Source organism: Pezoporus occidentalis, unplaced genomic scaffold, assembly GCF_034315485.1.
Source record: "Pezoporus occidentalis ecotype Australia unplaced genomic scaffold, CSIRO_AGI_Poc_V1 ctg43, whole genome shotgun sequence".
NCBI classification, from domain to species: Eukaryota; Metazoa; Chordata; class Aves; order Psittaciformes; family Psittacidae; genus Pezoporus; species Pezoporus occidentalis.
The window spans coordinates 862,283-879,501 of NW_026915758.1; the positions used below are offsets into that span (position 1 = coordinate 862,283).

General features: G+C 46.8%; 2 protein-coding genes across 2 annotated transcripts in view; one reads left to right on the plus strand and one right to left on the minus strand.

The window, feature by feature from the left end:
- ADAM17 (ADAM metallopeptidase domain 17) overlaps positions 1–8,218 on the plus strand; it is a 35,491-nt gene extending 27,273 nt beyond the window's left edge. Inside the window, exons 13-19 of the mRNA XM_062634529.1 lie at positions 107–210; positions 879–1,013; positions 2,089–2,219; positions 3,249–3,327; positions 4,337–4,425; positions 5,059–5,115; positions 6,234–8,218. Coding sequence (XP_062490513.1) covers positions 107–210; positions 879–1,013; positions 2,089–2,219; positions 3,249–3,327; positions 4,337–4,425; positions 5,059–5,115; positions 6,234–6,584 — 946 coding nt within the window. The 3' untranslated portion in view covers positions 6,585–8,218. The remainder of the gene's footprint in view (positions 1–106; positions 211–878; positions 1,014–2,088; positions 2,220–3,248; positions 3,328–4,336; positions 4,426–5,058; positions 5,116–6,233) is intronic.
- A 1,078-nt stretch (positions 8,219–9,296) lies between these two features.
- Positions 9,297–16,904, minus strand: IAH1 (isoamyl acetate hydrolyzing esterase 1 (putative)). The gene is made up of 6 exons (XM_062634531.1): positions 16,706–16,904; positions 15,541–15,593; positions 14,854–15,002; positions 13,861–14,022; positions 10,457–10,575; positions 9,297–9,650 (listed from the first exon to the last, which is right to left on the minus strand). The coding sequence occupies exons 1-6, from the start codon at positions 16,784–16,786 to the stop codon at positions 9,468–9,470; spliced, it is 747 nt and encodes a 248-aa protein (XP_062490515.1). The 5' UTR covers positions 16,787–16,904; the 3' UTR covers positions 9,297–9,467.
- Between the last annotated feature and the right edge of the window lie 315 nt (positions 16,905–17,219).

Below are 17,219 nucleotides of genomic sequence, written 5' to 3' on the forward strand. Positions count from 1 at the left end.
AGTAGCAGCCTTTTTTTTTCCCCTGTTGTCCTTTCTCCCTGGCTTGTGCTTGTATGTCTTCTTTAAATAACCGCTTAATACTTCTTTCATTTTGATCTTTCCATAGTGATCGGAACAGTCCCTGCTGTAAAGGCTGCCAGTTTGAAAGTGCACAGAAGAAATGCCAAGAAGCCATAAATGCTACTTGTAAAGGAGAGTCTTTTTGCACTGGTAGGACATGGTTCTGTCCCCTATATGTCAGTTAGCCAAATGCTTCAGGCTTAGTGTCCTGTTCAGTCTGCTTTCAAACTAGTTAGTGCCCTTTAGTCATCCGGTACATGTAATTTTAGAGACCAGTTAAGCATCACACAATTGCCCTATAATGAGTTTCATTGTAGTTCAGGAGGCACTTGGTGATTTATGCCCAGAAGAACATGAAAATTGTTGGCTTGGGTTTTTTTTCTGTCTTATTTTTATTTTTTTTCTTTTTTGTTTCTTTCCCTTAAAAGAAGAAAAAGCAAAACAGACTGTGCCACTGGCACGGGACAGGAATGAGCTGAATCTTGCTATAGATCTGCAACTCTGCTGTGCTTCCCCTCTTGTTTACTTCCTCCTCATAATCCTTCCTGGAGGCAAGAAGTCAAGTCCAAGTGCCTGCTTTGCTGATGGTGCCTCCAGGGACTGCTACCTACTGCTTGGTTGCCAGACTGCCACAATGCCCGAGTTGTTCAAAGCCTCCAGAGCTTCTGTTGCCTCTCGGAGGAGCTGGCAGGCAGCCAGCAGATGAAAGCCAAGAACAAGCTATTGGGGTCCTCCCACTGGGATGAGTCTGAATTTCCTTTATCTTCTTTTTAATTCTGCACACTTAAGTACTCTAACACCGTCCTCCCCATCTGTAGGGAACAGCAGTGAGTGCCCCCCTCCAGGGAATGCTCCAGATGACACGGTCTGTGTGGACATGGGCAAGTGCAAGGATGGGGAATGTGTCCCTTTCTGCGAGAGGGAGAAGAACCTGCGGTCATGTGCATGCAATGGTGGGTGACATGGGACTGAACTGAATGGTGTCTCTCATCTCTGCTCCTTGAAGAGAGCTGGCTTTGCTGTGGGCTGGCCTGGTGGAGGGCTCAGTTTATGGTCTCTGAAAAAGTTTAAACGCTTGTTTTTTTTAAGGGCTAGTGTTTTCTGTTTAGAAAAGGAATGTCAGTGTCTTCCTGTCTTCTGGTGGTCTGGGTTGAAGAAATGAAGATAAGACTTCTGGTCTGGCACCTCAGTTAAAGGAGAGGGGTTAAAGGAAGTAAGGAGAGTAAAAGGAAGTGTTCAAGGCCAGGTTGGATGGCGCTTTGAGCAACCTGGTCTAGTGGAAGGTGTCCGTACCTATGGCAGGGAGGCTGGAACTAGATGATCTGTAAGGCCCGTTCCAAACCAAACTGTTCTGTGATTTCTATGACTCTCCTACCTTTCAGCCCCTCTGCCACAGGTGCACAGGAGGGATTGTAAGAAGATCCAACAACCTCTGGACCAGGCATCTGGCAGAGGAGTGGTGGCCTCCAACAGGTGGTTAAAGAAAGATTTCAAAGTGGTTACAGTGCCCTGAGAGCACAGGATTCCTAAGTCCAGGCCCATGCTACTGCAAACCTGCCTGTTGTATACTTCTGTCAGTAAGTTTTACTGCTCACTTGGTCTCTATATCATCTCTTAGATACGGTAAAGCAGCTGGGAGTAGAAGCGTTAGCAGTGCTGTGAGCCCCAGTGTTTGAGATAGAGGCATAGCCAAAGAGAGGGATGCCTAGAGCACCCAAAGCCCAAGAGACACTTCAGTCTGCCTTTTGGATATTTTTGGAACCTCTGCTGGTCTGTTGAGTCCTGCAGTGTTGGGCTATCAGCGTGGAGAGCTTGGTCTCACTGTGTACTTTAATATGTTTCACAAGGCATGTGATTGTTTCAGGCTTGGTCAGGTCATCAGAGTGCCTGAAATTGCGCAACTTACACAGCTGTGCTTTCCCTGTGGGGAAGCTGGGCAGGAACATGGTCAGCCAGAGGACATGTGGGATTCCAGGTTGCAGGTGACTCTTGGTGCATCCAAGGAATGAGTTTGCTGCTTTGTTGCAGAAACGGATAACTCGTGCAAGGTGTGCTGCCGGGACGAGCAGGACCGGTGCGTACCGTACGTCGATGCTAACGACCAGTTCCTGTTCCTGCGCAAGGGGAAGCCCTGCACTGTGGGCTTCTGTGACACCAACGTAAGCTGTCTCTCATGTCGGTGCACTGCATGTTCTGCTTCTGTGGCTGGTGGCTTAGAGTCCTCTCTGATGAGGACTGTGCTGGTAAAAAGAAACCAAAGTTTGACAAGCTGCTGAGCAGGGTGATACTCCACAGGGTAAATATTAAAGGGTGTCTGAGGCTGCAGGTGGAAGTGAGCTCTGCAGAGACCTGTGTGAGGTGAAGCCGTTACCTTCTGCCATTGCTTATTATCCCTTCCACTGCTCTGTGCAGCTCAGCCAGTTAGCAGGTTGTGTGATGGAGGTGAATGAGTACTGCTGTAAGTTCAGCTGGGTTAGCAGCACTTGCTGCTTGAGTTATTCATGTTAGCCCAATTCATTTTGACTAGAATAATCCAGGTCAGAGAGCAATCCATGAAGATTTCGCTAGCAGTATCTGAAGGGAGCATTGAGCCTGTGGCAGGGAGACCACTGAGTTGCTGGTGCTCAGTGACTGGTTTCATGGCACAGCTGCACAGTCACATTGCCTGCAGACCCCAATGGTCAGAGCTAAACTGGGTGTTGGCAGAAGTCAGTCTGGGAGGGCAGGGGCATGCTACAGCCCTTTCACTGGCAGAACAGGAAAGGCTGATGAGCTACTGTGTTAAACCTGTACAGCCAGATCTGGGAGTCTGTCTGTAACCCTGGGCTCCTGAGAGCTGCAGACTTCTCAGTGGGCAATGGGAGCTGAGGTTTCCAGCACTTAAACCTCTCCAGAAACTTCATTTTACATCCTTTAACATGGGGCAAGGATGGGTCAGTTTTTCCCATGTTTCAAATGTCTGTATTAGACAGCAACACAATTGAAACTGTTTTGCCAAAAATGAAGGCAGTAAAAATGAACTGCTGCTACTGGGCATGAGTGAATCTGTATTCAGAACACAAGTCAAGATCTGCTCTCTAGTCTTCATTTCATTACTGTCTTTGTATCTTCTCCCTGTCTCCAATGCAGCAGCAGTTAATGCTTAGAGAACATAAGATCAGTTTGTAAGTAAGTGTTTACTTTTGCAGGGCAAATGTGAGAAGCAAGTACAGGATGTGATTGAACGATTCTGGGATTTCATAGACCAACTCAGCATCAATACTTTTGGTAAGATATGTAACCATATCCTCGGGGGGGGTTTCAGGTCATGACATGACCCTCTAGAGCCTCAGAGGGAGCTGGCTGGCTGGTTGTATTCACCTGTACACAGGGGTAGCCAGTAGCTGTGCTGCTGGTGTACATAAACACATTTTTGCCTAAAGTTTAACAATGCTGATGGTGCCTCTTAAGGCTGAAAGGATGGAGAATTATTTTGCATTTTTCCACTCCATTATTTTCTAGGCATCTTCCAAGCCTGTAAAGATGATGGTAGCTTCTTATCTGAATACTAAGAGTAGGTCAAGTAGAGAAAAGGGAGTAATAGGCTATCTTTTTAGAGGCCAACTAGCTTAAAGTCTGTCTCCGTGGGCTTGATCTGCACTGTGCAGTCCCAGCAGGTGTAGCCCCTAGTGTCTTCCTCTGCGGTACTGGAACCATACAAAACCTGTTCTTAAGCCAGTGCTGTGTAATGAAGTAACTGCATGCACTCACTGTATGTAATGCTGTGCTGCACAGTGCAATTGTCTGGGCTTGGGGCTTTCAGTCTTCAGTTCCAGGGTCAAAAATCTTTCTTAGGTAGCTGTTAAATCTCTTTAGCCCACACAGGTCGAGGCACTTCATGTATCTTTGATGTTCATGTATTTTGTTTGTGGAGGCAGGTAGTTGTCACACAACTCTAAAACCAGAACTGGTGACAGACTTGCAGTGTGTCTTGCATACACAAGAGGGGCAGCTTGGCTAGCTCAGTATAGCTTCCTCCCAGTCAACTCGTATTTGCAGCCTGTCACCATTTCTCACCAGAGAGCAACAGAGGAAAAAAACCTCTTCTTGTTAACATGTTGGATACAACTTCAGAAAATCGTGGACAGTTTATCCCTGCCTAGTCCTGCAGCCTGCACTTCTCCCGACAGTTCTGTGGCTCGGCTTCCATGCGCAGGGGCTACAGAATGGGCATAGACCTGTATGTTCATGAAACAGTATTTGGGAGGTAACTAACAGATTTGAACTGATTTCACAGGGAAGTTCCTAGCAGATAACATTGTGGGTTCTGTGCTTGTCTTCTCCTTACTGTTCTGGATTCCTCTCAGCATCCTTGTGCACTGTGTGGTGAGTAAGCTGTCTTTGAGATGACTGCTTTGTTGGATTGAGCCGTAAGAGAGCACCTTTTGTATATGAAATGGCAGATGGCTGTGGGAGAAGGTGATGGCAAGCTCATAGCAAACCTCAGGGGGAAATCCAGCTTGTGTAAGACTTACTGCTCCTTCAGTAGGTAAAATTCCTGCTAAACTCTGCCAGGTTCTGGCAAACCCAGACCCAGTGCTCCCATGACTGGAGCCCTTCCCATTCTTTCCTAGGCTGTCTTTCTTCCTTTGCTTCCGGAATTCTTCCCAAGTATAATTCTGGTAACCTCCATTTAAGTCCAAGTTTTCTAAAGCCCTACTAAGAAATAAGACAACCACATTTTGTGGGGAGATCCAGAGAGGAAAGTGGTCTTGGTTGAGCTTGGGTAGATGGATAAAGAGAGTGAGCTCCTGGCAACTGGGAGTGTGGTCATGTGGCATGATGCTGACAGTGGTGTAGAGGGTTGTGATGCTGATAGTGGCAAAGCATGGGAAGAGAGCCACACACACTGCTGTGGTCTTGCAGGGACACAGGCACAGAGACCTTGCAACTGGGAAACTAACTTTCTTACTTTGTGTGTATGTTTTGGTTTGCTTTCATTTGTTTGTTTCCCAATAGGACAAGAAATTGGACAAACAGTACGAGGAGAACACAAAGTCCCTGTTTTGTCCCAGTGTAAGTTGTCTGAATACAAACTGGCAGAAAGCTCTCCAGTGCATGTTAGGAAATGTGAACCTAAGGTGTGTGCAGAGTATTTATCACAGAAGTGACAGTAGAGAGCCCTGGAGCCTCATGCCTCACACTGCCCATGGTGAATCAGTTTGAGGAGAAACTCTGTTCTTGACCAAGCCTGTGTTTGGTACATCAAGCACTGCAGCTTGGTGGGCTCTGATTCTTCCTTCCCGTAAGAGCTGTGTTGTGACCTTGTTGCCAGAGCAGCTCTCTTGCTGCGGTTCCCTCCTGGGCAGGAAGCCACTCCACTCTGCAGAGCACTGCTGTGATGAGCGCCTGTGTATGGGGTCCCCTCAGCACACATCACTCAGCAGCTTCAACCACAGGCAGCTTGTTCCCAGCCAAGTGTCAGTGAAGCACAAGGCTCAGCGGGGCAGCGCTGCATGAAAATCTGCTAAATGTGGTGTCTGTGCTGCAGTGGCTGTTTGCAGGAGTCGGCTTCTAGTGACCAGTTGTACTGGAGCCTTCCAGTTCCTTATGCTGAGGTGCAGGGACCCATCAGAGACACTTCTCACCCTTGTAGATACCGAGCTGGGAGAAGAGCAAAAAAGTGTCCATATAAACTTTAATTACAGTCCAGGACCAGGCACCTTCTGACATAGATTTCTGGGTATCCTGACAGCCCAATTCTTATTAATAACTGAAACATTTGGTTAAAGAAATGTTTTGTAATGGAAGGGGAATAAAGCCTTGCAGAGCTCTTGCACAACCACTGAGGGAAGCTTACTGAAGTGAAAGACCACTGAGGTAGATTGCCTTTGTCATCTACTCTGACATAACTGAGGGTAATCTTAGTTTAAGTGCCCCATACCTGGTCGTGAGTGCAGTAAGTCAAACTAGAGCTTTATATCTGAATGCAGGTGAGAAAATCCCATCAGCAGGTGTAACAACAGAGCACAGGTATAGTTAACGGGCTCCTCACTCCAGGGGGGATGCAGTAGACTTCAAACTGCTGTAACAGAGGTGCAGGCTCTCCTCGGAAAGTGCCCAGTCCTTTTGAAAATGGGGCAAAAACCGAACCCCAGACTAGATGCGGTGACGTGGCTGCTTGTGTCTTGCAGAACGTGGAGATGCTCAGCAGCCTGGACTCTGCCTCTGTTCGCATCATCAAGCCCTTCCCTGCGGCGCAGTCGACGAGCCGGCACCAGCCGCTGCAGCCCATCACGGCTGTGCCTGCTGTTGCTGCAGCACCGAAGCAGGACCACCAAAGAATGGACACCATTCAGGAGGACCCAAGCACTGACTCTCACATCGATGAGGACGGGTTTGAGAAGGACCCTTTCCCAAATAGTAGCTCAGCCGCCAAATCTTTTGAGGACTTGACAGACCATCCTGTCATTAAGAGCGAGAAAGCTTCATCCTTCAAACTGCAGCGTCAGAACCGGGTGGACAGCAAAGAAACAGAGTGCTAGTGTCTTGCTGCCTTCCAAATGTACGACTTGTGTCTGCAAAATAAGGATCTAAAACCATTTCATTTATATAAATATAAATATATGTATATATATTTTTGTGAGGGAGTGGGAGAAATAAGGAAGTGACCTACTGCAGATGCTGGTCATGTGTATGACCTTCCTTAAATTACATCTATTAGAGCATTATATCTTTTAAAAAGGAAAATCCAAACTCAGACTGGCTTGTATTTGAAGCTTTTTGGATTTGTTTTTCTACTTCCTTGACCTTTAACATTTCCTTCGACCTGTGGTGCAAAACCAAATCCTGCTGGATATTGGATTGTGTATATCAGCCTTTTTTATAACTTAATATTTTGTAGTCTGACAGCACTGATTGATAGACAAAATTAAGGGGCTTTTAAAAACAAGATGAAAACACTGCAGTATGTTCCATGTAGAGTAGATCATTTAGCAGTTTAAGGTACACGTAAGCCAAAGCCTAAACAAGATGCTTGAGAGCAGAATGGGAGTAGCGAAACAGATAAAAATATGGTCTCATAGCATTGAATGATGATGCATAATTGGAATCGAGAATCTTACCACATACAGCCTCTAAAGAAATAAAAGGAGCATAGGGAGACTGTTAAACCGTATGTGCTGCATGGAAATGCCCCTCCAGCATGAAACTTGTGTCTAGCAGTGAGGTTGTCTTGTCTCCATGGCAGAGAAAGGCTTTCCATGGGAGTTTCCCACTCTGCGCTTGTGTGTTGCAGGTATCTGGTAGGAGACGTGTAAGGGGAGAAATCATTTATGTGGATAGGCAGCTCTAGGCAGCTGTTTACAGAAGTTGTTTCAGTGCAGAAGTGTTTCTCCAGATGTTACTTGGAAATAACACTATTGCTGAGATGTTCAAAGAGCTGAGCCTCAAATTTCTGGGGCCTTTGGAAGCTCCTACTGCAAAAGTAAATGGAGGATGGTGGAATTCACTCGGGGGGGGGGGCATTTGTTTAATTGTGAATTTGATTAAAAAATAAATGAACCTTAAACGTACAGGGTGAGTGTAAGGAGGAGACATCATGAGTTCAAATTCCCACCCAGGGGGTAAAATGTGATGTTCAAAGCAGGTAATTTAACGGTGTCCTCTGGTACACCCAGAGACCTGTAAGGTGAGTGGGACTGGCACGGGAGCGTTGTTTTAGCTCAGTAGCAGAGGGACTGACACAGTGGAGCCACAGAGCAACTGATAGTAAAGCAGCATCTTAGTTCTGCATCTGTTGTCTCCCACAGTAATCTGTGGGTAAAACTGACCTAAAACATGACAGGGTAGAACCATTTGAACTGTTACAAGCCAGTGCTCAGCAACAGGGGAGGTGGATTTACATATGAGGGGAAGTAACTGTTGCGGTGCAGAAGGGATGGTACCAGAGCCCCTCTCTTTCCCACCATGGACACTTGTTACACTAATACTTGAACCTTGTGTGCCTTACGGTATTCCTGTCTGAGTAGCTATTGTGTTTTATATACTGGTTTTGAACTTTGTTTGGGGGTTTTGTTGTTGTTGTTTGGGTTTTCTTATTTTGAGTCAGTGCAAAGTCCACGTGTGAGGAGTTAATTTAATTCCCAATACAATAAAAGCTTTTTATATTAAAAAAAAATCTATAGTTAAGAGCTGTTTCTGCTCAGTCCTTCTAGAAAAGATCTAAATTCTTCAGTGAATTCCTGCGTTAGGAGTCTGGCATGCAGCCAGCTGTGAGCCAGTTATTTCTGCACCCGGAGGGCTTCCCTGCTTCCAGCTGGGAATGGAGCCAGTTTCACCACAAGCCCTGTGGATTATGGTCAGCCCTGCTGGTGAAATTCAGGTGAGGTGTGAGAGTGTGCTCCCATGCCCTTACAGGTAGGAAGTCTGTACGTGTGTGTTCTCGGCACTGAGGGCTTTACTCCCCAAAAGAAAATGAGGCAGTGGCAGGAGCTCAGAAGCATGAAAATTGAGGTTTGGGGTATGCAATCCATGCCCCAGAGTGAGCTGTAGTCCTGAAGCTGTGAAAGGAGTACAGGCATAGTGTGTTCAGAACCTCAGAGGCAGGAAGATCTGCAGGGAGCCCCAGCCTAGTCCAGCCACTCTTTACTATATGCATTTGTTACAGCCAGGACAGTCCAGTCCAATAGTCATAAATACTTGCTTCTGGTCTAGCTCCAGGCACAGGCAAAATAAGTACTTGTGCTGCAGTTTGTAGCACTGTTGCATAGTGGATGGTAGGTCCTGACTAACTTGTCCTGGTCATTTAATGGAGCAAAGGCAGTCATATGGCGCTAACAACTCTCATCAGGCCCTGCACTGCTTTGCAATCTGTGCCTATATGCAAGAGGCAGGTGTAAAGAAGCTGATGGCCAAATAAGTTAAACACCCCCCTGCTCTGAACTGCAATCTGTCACTTATCAAAAGGCTCACTAAATCTCAGATAACTGCTTTCACTGCTGTATTACATCCAAACTTACTGACATTAACAACTCCTAAGACTCTCCACGCTACTGCCTCTTACCAGCTCCCAGGTGTTCAAAGCTAGATGGTATTAACCAAAGTGTAGTTCCTAAAATTCAGGGCAGCCTCTGTGAGAGACTCATTTTCTTCCAAATGTGCCAAGGAAAAGAGCTGCTCAGCCCCATAGATGTTCACACTAATACCAGATGCAGCATGCTGCCAAGGTACCCCATGACACACCCACGACACACCCACAGTGGTCTCATCTTTTATTCTCCACAGCCCAAGAGAAGGGGCCAAGGCAGAGCACTGTCAGGGGATCCCCCCCACCTCCCCTTGCCCAGGCACGCAATGTCTGCGGCGTGTTCCTGGCAGTGGCTGCTCACAAGCAGAGTGGCTTTGTCCAGCAAGGCTGCTTCAGCTCCTCACTGCAGGGCATCTGGCAGAAGAGTGGCTTCAGGGTGTGTGTGGTCTACGTCACGCCAGTATGGAAGCTGGAAAGGAAGGGATGACAGTTTCTTTTCCAGGCGTGGCCACAGTTGTGCTGCCAGAAAGCTGTTGCCTTTCGGTGATAAGTGAAGACCATCACACAAATAGGAAGAGAAATCCTGCAGGCAAGGTTAAAACATGTATCAGTGTATATGCTAGTTGCAAATAGAAGGCACTGAGTAACTGTTAAGTTCATCAGAGCCAGCTGAACTGTTTTGTTTTTTTCAATGCTTGTATTAAAGTATTAATGTTCTGATGGCCAAAGTCACTGCTGTTCATCAGGAAAAGATCATGGGATTAATGATACAATCAAAATATTGAGTCTACTGCACTACTGAACAGTCAACTGCACCAGGGAGTGTGGGTGAGAGGAAACATTCAGTGTCCAAACTGGAGTTATCTGCTTACAGGAGAAGCCTGCAATCCCTGTCACAGACCAGTTCAGGAATCTGGTCACTTGCATCAGCGGGGTACCGGTGCAGCCTGAACTAACCTTGTGCTGACACTACCCCAACACCGTGCAGGTTGCCCAGAGCAGCTGTGGCTGCCTCATTCCTGGCAGTGTTCAAGGTCAGGCTGAACAGGGCTTTGAGCAACCTGGTCTAGTATAAGGTGTCCTGGCCCTTGGCAGGGGGTTGGAACTAGCCCCCTTCCAACCCAAACCATCCTGTGATTCCATGAAAAGGTTATGTAGGTGTAATGGTCCCAGGGGACATTCACTAAGCAAACATAATGGCCAGGTGGTGTTAAGCTTTATTTCCCAAAGCTCACTATGAAGCTTTCTGGACTATCTTTTCCCTTCCCCAAAGTGTAATACGGATCTTTTTTGTACCATTTCAGTGAACATGCAGCACTAGCAGTTCCTCTAAGATAAATAATGCACTTCACAATTCGTGACAGTTTCAAAGCCTTTTTGACATCATACCTGATTGTTCTGCATCAGTGTCCAGAGATCGACTACATCAGTTCCACAGTCCCTAGCGACCTGAACACAGGCCTGGGCATACTCCCCGGTGGTTGCATTGTGGCGATTCAATTTGTCACCTATCCATCAGAAACAAAGAAAACATTTAGCAGTCGTGTCTGATCCACCCTGATTTCAGTCCTCTGCAGCACACACGATGCATATCAGTTTGTTAAACCAGCCCACATATAACCAATTGCAAACCAAATCCAAAGCATGCAGATTTCAGCAGCTGGAAGCTAAAGCTTGGTGAGTCTCTCTCAGGGCACCTTTTGGTTTTGAGGCATCTGAAAACCTGTTTCTTGTTAACAGATGTGTAAGAGGCACACAGTGTAAAGGTTGTTTCTGTGCTGCTCACATCTTCCACCTTCTGGCAAGCTTCAGGTGGAATCCATGCATAGATTTAAAACTCTTCATACACCTGCACCTAACATGTGGAATAGGGTGAAGGAAATGTAAATCTATTTTGAAGTTTGTCTTCTACTCCCTGGGTAACATCCACCATTTAGCATCTCCTTCCACCAGTCTCACATGTATGCCCAAAGCTTGATCAGCACCCACAAACGGTACCTTTGTGTGCACAGTTAACTGGAAGCTGGGCGGTCAGTCCGTGCTCAGTGCCAGCAGCTCTGTACAGAGCCCAGAGAAACTTTGGGGCAAGATATCATGAAGTTACCTTATTTTACTTTTTTTTTTAATGGGACCTTCAACTCCTACTCCTACTCCGTCCTTGCACATGATGATTCCCACCTCTTCACACTGCATCTCCTTCCTCCCATCATTAGTTTCCATCATCAAAATACCTTTGGCAGCCTCCCTGGTCCTTCCCCAAGACAGTACATTTCCTACCTCTGCCTTTCTTCAACTTTCTTCCTGATTTAACTCACATGGGACTGAGTGGCCCTTCAGCTCATTCAATTGCCACCATGCAGAGCTCCCTTTGTTGCCATGTTCCCTGTGTTGGCTGCAGCCTCACCTCCCCAGGTGAGGTCCTGCAGTCCTGCCCCTTTCCAGTTTGATGACTTATATCCTAGCAGAGTTGATGATTTCTTATTCTCCCTTTGCCTTTTCCTTCACTGTTTGTTACTTCTTGACTGTTTCATCCCCTCTTCCATTTTGGAAGCACACGCACACCTGCTCTCAATGTGCAACTCTGCAGATGCATGTGCTGCTGGGTCTGTAAGTGAAGAGCAGCGGCCAAAGGAAGCTCAGAAGGAACATGGGGATATCCTTAGGGACCAAGAAGGCAACCTAGCAATTTATCCTGACCTGCACATCCCACCCTGCCTTATGACAGCCAGCAGTGGGAAGCAATGGCTTAGGGGAAACCTGGAGACACCAGATACATTTGGGTGTGTGGGACTGACGTGAAGGAGCTGCCTGTTGCACTCATGAGGTCAGTGCCTTCCACCTACAGAAATTCATGGCTAACAGGAGCCCCACAGTGACTGGAAGAAGGTTCACATGACATCCAATCTCAAGAAACACAAGAAAGGACCTGGGACCTGTTTATCACTCAGCCTCACCTCAGAGCTGGGAAAGATAGTGGGGTTACCTCCTCTTGAGATTCATTTCCAAACACATGAAGGACAACAAGGAACTATCAATACAAGTTTAGCAAAGCCAGATAATGCTTGACCACCCGACTGCTTTCTGCAATAAATTAATGGCTATGCAGATGATGAAGAGCAGCTCTGACCTTAGTAAGGGCTTTGACTCCACCTCCCTCAGCATTCGGATTCAGAAGCTGAGCTTTTCGCACCTCTTTTCACACCTGAATGAATGTTCCTGTGAACATCATCACCCTCATGTTTCACACCTCTCTCTCCTTTGCTCTGATCTCTGACAAAACCAAAAATAACCACAACATTTCCCCTGGATAATAGTTGAGGGCAGATGATCCAAAAATGCTGCTTACTGTGCCCACAATACTCCATTTGTGGTCCACGGTCTGAGATCACCCTGTCTTTTGTTCCATCCCTAGAGAGCAAACTCTTTCAGACAGATGCTGGCAGATTCAACACTGTAAATGCAAGCTTCCTCCCTCTCTACCCCATGAAAAGGATAGGTTTAAGATGAAAATGAATTAACAACATTTTAGAGGTGTTACTTGGTAGCTAGGAGCCAGATAAGCAGCATTCATGGCGTGCTCACCTAACATTTCAAGAGGACAATACAGGTCCATGTGTTGGAAACCAAGGCTATAATGAGAGCTGGGCACACACACAGGAAAGGCTGATCTATGCCTGACCTGCCCCTCAGTCACTGTCCAAGGATCTACTACTGCCACATACTCTGTACTGGCCGTGTCTGATCTGTCCTGCTACAGCTGCTGTCTTACACAATTTGTGAGTGTAACTCTTTGGGGGACTTTCTCTCTTTTTCTATGTTAAATATAAAAACTACCTGGCTGGATGAGACTGAAAAGTCCATACAGTCCAAAACCTGTTTTGTACAGTGACCGCTACCACACAACAAAGCCCCCTAATGCAAAGTCATGCAACAACACAGTCTAACTTGGTACAGTTTAAACATGGGATCATCTTCAAAATGTTACCACCTAGACTGAGCACACAGCTCAGGACATGTAATATCACCTAAGTTAGAGAAAACCCTGCAAATACTAAGGTGACAGCTCTGTATTTACCTAAATCTAACTCAAGTCTTTTATAAATGTGCAAGAAATGGACAAGTTGTCCCAAAAGAGGACTCACTCTCAAGAGGCATAAACTGTCGCTGCTGGAGTCAGTGGGATTATGGCAATTTCCATCAGCTGACTAACATGAAGTAAGCAGTCTCTATTTTTAGAATCACCTTGAACAACATCATAATGAAAAATCATTTAATTACCTTTTGCTTCCTTCCCAGGTACTTTTATTAGCATCTTAGATTATGGTATCTTTGGGGAGGGAGCTGTAAATTTAAAATAAACCTGGCTAGGATATTACTGCTTATCCAAATAGATGGCAAATATATTGTGACTATTATAAATTTTTCTAAGGCACACAATGCCAGAATTTCTTCCATAATTCGGGTTATTTTGGGAGCTGCGAGGACATGATGTAGTCTGTCTAGGACATCTCAGCACAACCTGCATTCTCAAAGGGCAGACACTTCTGCCAGTTCCATGCACAAACAGCTCAAACAACACTTTCAAAAGAATGTTACTCATCAGTCTGTAGTTACTGCACAAGCTTACCTAAAAGTTCTTTAGCAAGCCAGCTACTTGTCCTTTTTTCCATCAGCTCAAGGAACATGACTGCTACCTGGCACAAGCAGGAAGCGAATCACCTCTCAGCCTGCAATTAGGAACTTAAACTCCGCCAGGAAAATGCTGAAGTTTTGCCTGTCCGCATCACTCTTACCTTTGGCAAGGCACTCCTTTTCCCAAGCTGATTCCTGAAGAGGTGGTGGCGTTATCAAAATAATCCTGTCTTCAGTAATGTCCACTGACTTGAGATACAGTATCATGCTCTTCAAGTTCGCAGTGTACTCCTCCAACGGAACGTGTTGCTTTGGGTTCAGATCTATTCGGGGATGGAGCACGCGCACTAGTGATGTTAAACTGCTCACAGGTTTATTACACAGTACAATGTGCTTTGTACACAGCGTATGAATGTGGGCACTCATTTTGTGTGCAGTTCACCTCAACCACTGGACCAGGAGGTGTGACAGGAAAACACGGCTCCTCAACATCCAAAGCAGACAAATCAAGGTTTTAAACACAGCACTTTCAACTAATATAAATAAGGCACAGAGAAAAATAAAAACCAAAGAAAAATATGTATTTTTAGATGCTCTTACAACCCCGTATCTTAGTATTAGATCACACAATCACCTCAAACCTCACTGAAACAAAACCTAAGATTTTTACCCCTCCTGGGTGCAGAGAAAATTTGGGAAATTCCCTTAGATGCGCAGTCAGTCCTTTGTGCACTGATGTTATCATTTTGATTAGACTAGCTCTGCATGCTGCTATGCTTATCTCTAAAAGAATCCAAATATGCATTCGTTCCCTCATTACCTCAACCCATCTGCCAGAACTCATGAGCCTGCTTTAAAGGCAGAAAAATCAGCAGGATGCCCAACTCCAATTTTAGGTGATGGATATACGACTGATTCTTGAGCACCTTGACATTTACTTTTGATATTAAACCTTCGTGAGAGGAATAGAAGGCACTGCATGGTTTAAATACAAGTAAAATGATTGAAAACGATCCACTGTAAAAACAAAGAGAGGGTAACTGGTTCCTGGAGAAGCACCAGGAAAGTCTGTGTGATGTTCTGCTTTCCTGGCTGAACTGTAAAACTGTCTTAAGAGCCATGGGGGTGACAGGTGGGGAGGGAAGGTACAATACCTTTCAAAGCACTGTCATTAGCTCCAAAGAAAATAGTAACTGCGACAGTACTCTCAGCACCAGCACTTTTAGCGATCAGTCTTGGCAGGATCAATTTAGCCCATCTGGTGTTGTATCCTGAGAGCCCACGGTTCACAACATCACATTTTCTGAAACAGAAACATGTCTCATAAAGAACAGTCCTCCTCTGCACATCAGGACAAAACCTGGGGCGTTCTGAACCACTCTGCCGGGACACCTGCTCCCGTCCCTCTCAGAAATGATGAGGTGTCACAGAAGTTTTCAATGGGATTATAACGTTGTGTCTTGAAAGTGCAGGAACAACAATCTTGACAACCCCTAAGGATTTAAGTGTTCCAGGCCAGGTTGGACGGGGCTTTGAGCAACCTGGTCTAGAGGAAGGTGTCCCTTCCCATGGCAGGGGTTGGAACTGTGTGAGCTTTAATGTTGTTTCCAACCCAAACTGTTCTATGATTTTTGTAATTTCCACTCAAGCTTTGAGTGGAAACACCCAGTGAGTATTTCCACCACTACTGGGCAGCCTACCACTAAGGCAGTTCCACTTCAATAAATAAATAGTTAATAAATAAATATACATTAAATATTAACTTGTGTTGGTTTTCTTTTAGAAAAGCTGCACACGTTCTTGTATGCTAGACATTACTTTTTTGGAATTTAACCTCTTACCTGACCAGTCTCTCAGCAAGATACGTCCCCCAGCCATTTTCCCGGAAGGAGAACTGAGAGGAAGGAAATCTGTTAGACCGTCACTGGAAAAGTTCACTCCCCAGCAAGGCAGTCCCACCACTAGCATCTTCCTTCCCTCCTCAAAGGCTTTTCTCTGTAGCAGCGCTTCCTCCCAGCCTGCCCTGCCTACTCTGCAGAGGTCCAACGGTCTGGGTCTTTACATAGACGTACAACTGGCATCAGAGGCAAGTGATCAAAACGGACCGCTGCCAGGCTGCAGTTTCATCTCGGCTGATGAGATTTGGGGTTTTAACACCTTTTTCTAAGATCCTTTCACTGAGCTTCCATTCAACAATCCTCTCTCCACATGCTGCTTCAGAATGCAGTCTGACACCTATCTCTCCTAGCAGTGGAAAAATTAATCCCCTCCCTTTATTCCCACTGCTGCACCATCCTGTTACAATGCTGCGGGAGTGAGGGCCACTACAGGTAACCCTGTCTGAGAAACACCCCTGCCACTGCAATACCAGAAACTACACTTTTACCAGACCACACTGCTAACACAGGAACTTAAAGTTTCTCTGCAACAAGGCTCTAAATCTCATTAATGACCATCAGTGTGAAAGCTCCTGGCACACTCTCACGGGAGATCCAACAGGGACACAACTACCTTAGGCTGCGCTCCCACTTCTCCGGCCTCCTTTACGCCTCACAGAGCCAGGCTGCTCGCTGCTCCCCGCTCCCTGCCCCTCCAGCCCCGCCAGGTCAGAGCGGGTTTTGACACTGCTGCCAGACCGCAGGCCGGCAGAGCCCTGGGGAGAGCGGCTCACAGGGCCCAGTCACTACGATCCGCCCGACAGGCTCCTCCTGCCCCCGGCGAGGCTGGAGGCCAGGCTGCCTCACGACAGGGCACACGCACCCCCTCCCGCTGAATCCAGCTCGGTTTTCCGTACAAATTAAGTCTAGCCCTGTGCTTGGCACAGGTTCAGTGTAACTGGGCTGCTGCTGGCGCAGCGTCCACGGAAAACCACGGTACTCCGGTACAAGGAACCGGGATGCTCACGGGGCTCCGGCGGGAGCTGCGGGGCCGCCGGTATTACGACGGTGTGAAGCCGGCGACCCCACAGCCAAGGGCGGCGGCAGGGCGCTGCTGCAGGGCCGCTACCTCAGTGATGGAGTCTCCGAAGAGAATGACGCGGGGCCACAGCAAGAGCCGCCCGCAAGCACCCGCCTCCCCCAGCGCCATGTCTGCGGCCGGACATCCGCCGGAACGGCGAGAGGAGGAGCAGGAGGAAACCTCGCCGCTTCCCCTACGCTAAGAGGTGGCTTGAGGTTCCAGCAGCGCCAATGTTTAACTGGTTTCCACCTCCGTAACAGCGAAGCGCGTCCTCCTGCGGAGCCGCGGCCTGGAGAAGATGGCGGTCCCTGTGGGAGAGCCCCGCCTTGCGGTGGCTGAAAGCTCCGTTAAAAAACACGGGGATAATTTTTAAAATAAGACTTTTTATCTGTTCCAAAGAGGTATCTCATTTTAAATAGAATGCAGTTACCGCGTTTGAAAGGCTTAATACTGTTATGCCTAATGACATACAGGCTGGGGAGGGAAGCTGTCACTAATCGTGGTAGTACTAACAGTACACTGATGATACTGCCAGTGTTTAAAGGGTGGCTACAAAGAAGAT